At 46.5% G+C, this 5,546-nt stretch overlaps 1 protein-coding gene across 1 annotated transcript; it reads right to left on the minus strand.

Moving 5' to 3' along the window:
• Nucleotides 1-1,983: 1,983 nt before the first annotated feature.
• LOC120542259 (aquaporin-8-like) lies at nucleotides 1,984-5,445 on the minus strand. The gene is made up of 5 exons (XM_039774578.1): nucleotides 4,393-5,445; nucleotides 3,480-3,606; nucleotides 2,806-3,020; nucleotides 2,583-2,717; nucleotides 1,984-2,442 (listed from the first exon to the last, which is right to left on the minus strand). The coding sequence occupies exons 1-5, from the start codon at nucleotides 4,686-4,688 to the stop codon at nucleotides 2,400-2,402; spliced, it is 816 nt and encodes a 271-aa protein (XP_039630512.1). The 5' UTR covers nucleotides 4,689-5,445; the 3' UTR covers nucleotides 1,984-2,399.
• Nucleotides 5,446-5,546: the final 101 nt, after the last annotated feature.

The raw sequence follows: 5,546 nt of genomic DNA on the forward strand, positions 1-5,546 counted from the left end.
ATCTATACCTCACATCATCTGAGTACAGGATGCCCTGCTGATCACAGCAAAAAGTTTAAAATATTCTTCAAAGTTGAAAAACACTCTTAAGAGTGCAGTTTTTCACCACAAGCCTTTCTATCACCTTTACAAATCTAAAGATTCGTCATATTTGTACTCCACCCTCAAGAAGCTGTTGGTTCAACCAGCAAAAGTCTGATTTTCCATAGCCTACACTCCACTCTAACTGATCACCCCGGCCATCTTCAAATTCATGAGAGCTCAATGCCATCCCCAAGACACTGCTAGTCCTTTACTCTTACCTTTCCAGTTCATCTTAAACATCTAAACAGTCACAAGAGTCCAGTAGATTATAGTCTCCTCTAAATGTAAATCCACCAAAATCTTAGCTACTGTATATCTTGAAGACTACAGACTCCTCTCTTCTAATCTTTCTGATCAATTCAAACACTAAAAGCCACCACTAAACCAGGCCCTACCCGGAAGAGGCTGCTGACACCTCTAATTTAATTTTCTTTCTCTCACCAATTCCATTAGTAAAATGATGCAGAGTCCATCACCACCTCCCTGAAAGATATGGCAGGCATCTCTACTCCATCCTGCCTCACCAAAGCATTCATGTTACTTTATAATACCGCCCTAATCTTCATGAAACTGAAGTCTTCACCACACTAAAACCTCTCTAATCGATTCTGCCTTATTCTCAGAAATGATAGCTGTTAAAAACCCAGCACTTCTGATCACTCCAACTATTTAAAGATTTATGAGAGCCCAACTCCATCAAGAGAAGGCAGGGCAGCCCCTTCCTCAACACGGAAGCCTGCTTTATCAAGGCTTTAATGGTCAACCCAAGCTCTTCCACTCTTTCATTCCACTCTCTTGACAATTCCACCCAACAAAAAACTCTACAGCACCCAGTATAAGGGGACTGTGGGACATCATTCCACGTCTTGTGGTTTCTGAATGATCAACAGTACCATTCTTCACTGCAAGATCAATGCAGCTCATGTTGAGATACTGGAGGCTTCAATCCAAGTGAAAGGACCATAGGAACCACCTGCTTTGGTGCATTCTCATTTCCATTTTGCCTGATCGCAAGAAACGGGACGCTAGGAAGTAAAAAGCACAAGGCAGTGGCAAGCTCTGGATGAGATGATGGTGCATCACAAAACACTGTAAAAAGCTTTGAATAAAGGGTTTGCATGTGTACAATGAACAGGAGTGCATCAGGTAACCAGATTTCTGTTTTCTATGATTTAAAAATGAACTTTGGTATTTTACCGGGTGCTCCGGTTTTCTCCCATGGTCCAAAGACATGCAGGTTAGGTGCACTGGTGATCCTAAATTGTCCCTAGTGTGTGGGTGTGTGTGTGTCCTGCGGTAGGCTGATGCCCTGACTGGGATTTATTCCTGCCTTGCACCCTAGGCAGGCTGGGATTTGTTCCAGAAGACCCCCCGTGACCCTGTGTTAGGATATAGCGGGTTGGACGATGACTGACTGACTGACTCACTAGGCATTTTAACACTTTCTTGTTTATCATGACACTGGAGAGGGGCAACATGCTGCATGTTGGTCGGATATGTATAGGAATTTCTTTGTACTCGGTATAAATGACAATACAAATACAACAATTACTACTGCTACTACAATAGCATATACATTGCCACACAGGGTCAGTTTAGACTGAGATGGCACCCTGAACGAGTACTGATCTGGTCTGAAGGATCATTGGAGTATTAGAACTGTTTCAAACCCGCAGGATAATTGCAAGCCAATCATTCCTCTACTGTGGGAGCCTAAAAGGTTGCAAAGCACATACTGTTAAGGCTACAAGGTAACAAGACACCTCAATATAATCCCTACACCTGCCCTTCACAACAACACAGATCATGAGAGATATGCCCCCTGGTAGGACTAGGACTGCAGAAGTAACTGCACAATGAGACTGGAAAAGAAGAAAAAAAAGTCACCTCCAGATTATCTTGGACAGGTTAATCATCTCAAAGTTTTATTGACAAACCCAACATACTGGTGTCAGCTCTGGCTGGCCAGTGAGCAACGATTTCAGGATCAGACAAGTTAAAGAAGAGACCAGTGCATCGACCAGCAGCTGTCACAAGTGCATTTAGTCAGTCAGCTCCCACACTAACCATGAGAACTTCAAAAGCACAGGCAAGACAGTATTCAGTCGCCATTGGCTAGACGGGCTGAAGTGGGCGGAGCTGGTCCAGTCAGGGTGCTGATTTATCAGCGCTCTGTTTTGCCTGTTAGTTCCTGGTATGAAGCCGTCCACCAGCGTTTGAGCAGAGGGAGCATGAAACAGAAAGCAGGCACCACAGAGCAGAAGAGTGGCGACACCAAGAAGTCCATTAGAACTCAGTGCTTCTGAGGTCAGGAGCTATTTCAGAAACAATCTTATTTTCCTGTCTCCCAATATAAACCTGAAAAGCAAAGACAGTAGTGTTGGAAGATACTGGGCAGCTGAGCTTCTGTAAAGAAGACTGAGGTTCAGACAAGTGGACAGGCATGTATCTGCTTTGACAACCCATTAACATTCAAAGAAAGGGTAAAAAGGACTTACCTGAGGAATAAAGCACAGATTAAGGCCCCTGTTATGGGTCCCAGCCAGTAGATCCAGTGATAAGACCAGTAACCTGCAATCACAGCTGGTCCTAGTGCCCGTGCAGGGTTCATGCAGGCTCCAGACACAGCTCCTCTGCCAGGATAAGCATGAAACAAGGTTGTATGAAAGGTGTGAGCACACCAAGCTATGACAAGAGACCTGACAATATGTCAGCCCTTACCCTGCCAGGATGTCCGCTGCCACCGTGAGGCCAATGCAGAGTGGGGCGAGATGGGTTCGGCTCCTCTCATTCACTGCCCCCATGCACACCACTAGGGTCAAGAAGAGGGTCATCAACATTTCAGCCACAACAGCTTTCCAGGCCTGTGCATCAGTCTGCACGGTGTTGAAAGCGGCCCCTGCACTGCTTGCATATGCTTCCTCTGAACAGATCGCCTATCACAAGAAAAAGACAGGCAGAAATAAACGTTTGTGGGGGTCCAACGCTCTGTCCCTGGTCAATTACTGGTTTAAATAATGTCACACGGCCAAAATGGTGGTGGGGTGGAATTATATTTAGATGAACTTTAACAGTTGCCAGATGTCTCCTGGAGATTACACAGAAGGCATACACAAGGGTGCAGGGCTCCATATTCTTCTGTGTTTCATCTCAAAGTCGAAGAGAAGCCTTCTTTGCCACTGCACCTAAGGAATTCTTCTTTAGCAGAGCTGGCGAGGGCCGCTGCTCTGAAATCCCACAGCCTTGAGACTGACTGTCTCGAGGTGAGAATGAGCAGCTGAAATGGGGAGCCTCACCCCGAGTGAATTCCTGAGCAGTAAGTAAAGTCAAAAAGGTAAAGCTTATCGACTGCTTTGTTGGACTAAAGGGGTAGGCATCACCACAGCATTACCTACCTTAGCTAGAGCTGCTCCAATTAGGCCCCCGCAAAGCTGAGCTGCCACATATGGGAAGAGCAGACGCAGCCTCAGCCCTGCATTCAGGTAGACAGAAATGGTCACGGCTGGGTTGAAGTGTCCACCACTAAACAAAGAGAAGATATCACATGAGCCAGACACACAAATTCCATCGTAGAAATGTGAAAGAGTCGCACCATAACCAGAATGTCCCCACTTCTTTGTGCATATAAACCTTTCACACATAACCCCTGAGATACTTGAACTCACATTGGCACACACATGGGCAAACCACTCCCATAGGTACGCATGTACCACCCTATACAGGCTCACAAGTTCAGGCATAACTCCACATTCCCTACAGTTACAAAAGTCCCAAAACTTCACTCCTTTGTACCAACCCACCATCCACATATAAAAAAGGAAAACAGCAGGCCCCCTCAGTCCACAAGTGCACACACCCCTGCATATTCCACTTCGACACAGAGGGAGCATACCCCTAAGCTCCCACTCACCCTTGCACATTCACATGCCCCCAAAACTCTACACAAACATCTCTAATGCACATTCATCCTTCTCAGGCTTTTCACATTGAGCCTGTTCCCCTCCCACCCCCTCTTGTGAGTTCATTGACCTTAGCTGGTTGTTGCCCAAAGGCAGATGGGATGGCACTGACCTGGTAGACTGGGAGCTGATCAGCTGGTCACATGCCCTCGTATCATACATACACTCAAATAGTCAACATTGCGTACGATAGCCTCACTTACTGCTGTCCGGTCCTTCCTCAGAATGGACACTTCAGGTCATCTGTGCAGCACTTCATTCTCCGTCTTTTCAAACGGTTAATTTATGCAAGCCTATTCATACCAGCTGACACCAAGCATTCACCATTTACTATTTGCTGCCCACCTACCTGATTTCCCCAAGCACTGCTATCACGATGGCCAATGCCAGCCCATGTGCCAGGGCAGGCTGCAGCCTTCCCGTGCTCTCTACATTTTCTATCACCGACACACAGCCAATAAAAATGAAGAGGGCAGAACCCAGCAGCTCGGCTGCACAGGGCTGTACGTAGCGCTCAAAGACCAGAGGTGCAGCTGAGACATCTCTTTTCTCCGGCTCACTGGTGCCCACCGGCGTTATTTCATAAAGCTCTATCTTTGATTCACTCTCAGACATGCTGGCAGAGAGGTGATCTGCGTTTCTCATGCACTCTCTCCCGCTACTGCTGATAAAGTCACCACTGCAAACTTTGGACCGTCCCCCAGGTGGGCAACACAAGTAGGCGGCCGATGAAAGAGACTGATAAGGCTAGTGCGCATATGCAGAGCTCCTGCCGTTCACACCATCTGTCAGCAATATGTTAGAGCTGAAGTCACTGTGGTGAGATCCGAGTGCTCTGGGAGCTTCTTCATTCTTGGACACCTAGTCAGTCTTGTGTGACTCTTGGTCAAGGGTCCAAGAGAATGGGGCATGAGCCAATCCCATACATTCTATGCCAGTTGTCTGTTTAGCAATGAGGGTGGTGAAATATACTGGCTCCATGCCAAGTGTCAGTGGTGGAAAATCGGAGCCATTTGAAACTAAGATTTTTGATAAACACAAAGTCCAAAGTGTTCAAATTTTGAAGCTTAAAATATCCCGACACATTGGCACAACCACCACACATCTCCATTTATCTGCCCAGCTCCGAATCAGTAACTGTTCAGCCATCTGGGTCATTAACAACAGGATAGAGAAAGAGTCAGCAAAGGGGAGAACCCTCACTTCCTCCATTAATCCAAAATCAGAATCATGTCCAATTCAAAAGGGGAGAGCATGAGACCCCAATTCAGCCCAGTGACAAGACAATGAAGAGCATTATGACTGGAGTGACTGATAGATGAAATGAAGGAGGGGTGGGGGTTTTAGAAGAATGCCTAAACACTGATGAAACAAGTCGGTACACCAACACAATTCCTCCCAAGGAGATAGGAGACACAATGACCATGTAAAAAGAAAGATGGGGGTAGTAATCCCACTTGACCCACTGCAGAGGCGGCGAGGAAACACAAAGAGCCTTTCAGA

This window comes from Polypterus senegalus, chromosome 13, assembly GCF_016835505.1.
Source record: "Polypterus senegalus isolate Bchr_013 chromosome 13, ASM1683550v1, whole genome shotgun sequence".
Taxonomy (NCBI): domain Eukaryota; kingdom Metazoa; phylum Chordata; class Cladistia; order Polypteriformes; family Polypteridae; genus Polypterus; species Polypterus senegalus.

Coding starts and splice junctions, on each gene's coding strand:
- LOC120542259 (XM_039774578.1), bottom strand. CDS start 4,688: ATGAGAAACGCAGATCACCTCTCTGCCAGCATGTCTGAGAGTGAATCA. Junction 3,607..4,392: donor GCAGTGCTTGGGGAAATCAG/GTAGGTGGGCAG, acceptor CTCTTTGTTTAG/TGGTGGACACTTCAACCCAG. Junction 3,021..3,479: donor TTGGAGCAGCTCTAGCTAAG/GTAGGTAATGCT, acceptor TTCTTGTGATAG/GCGATCTGTTCAGAGGAAGC.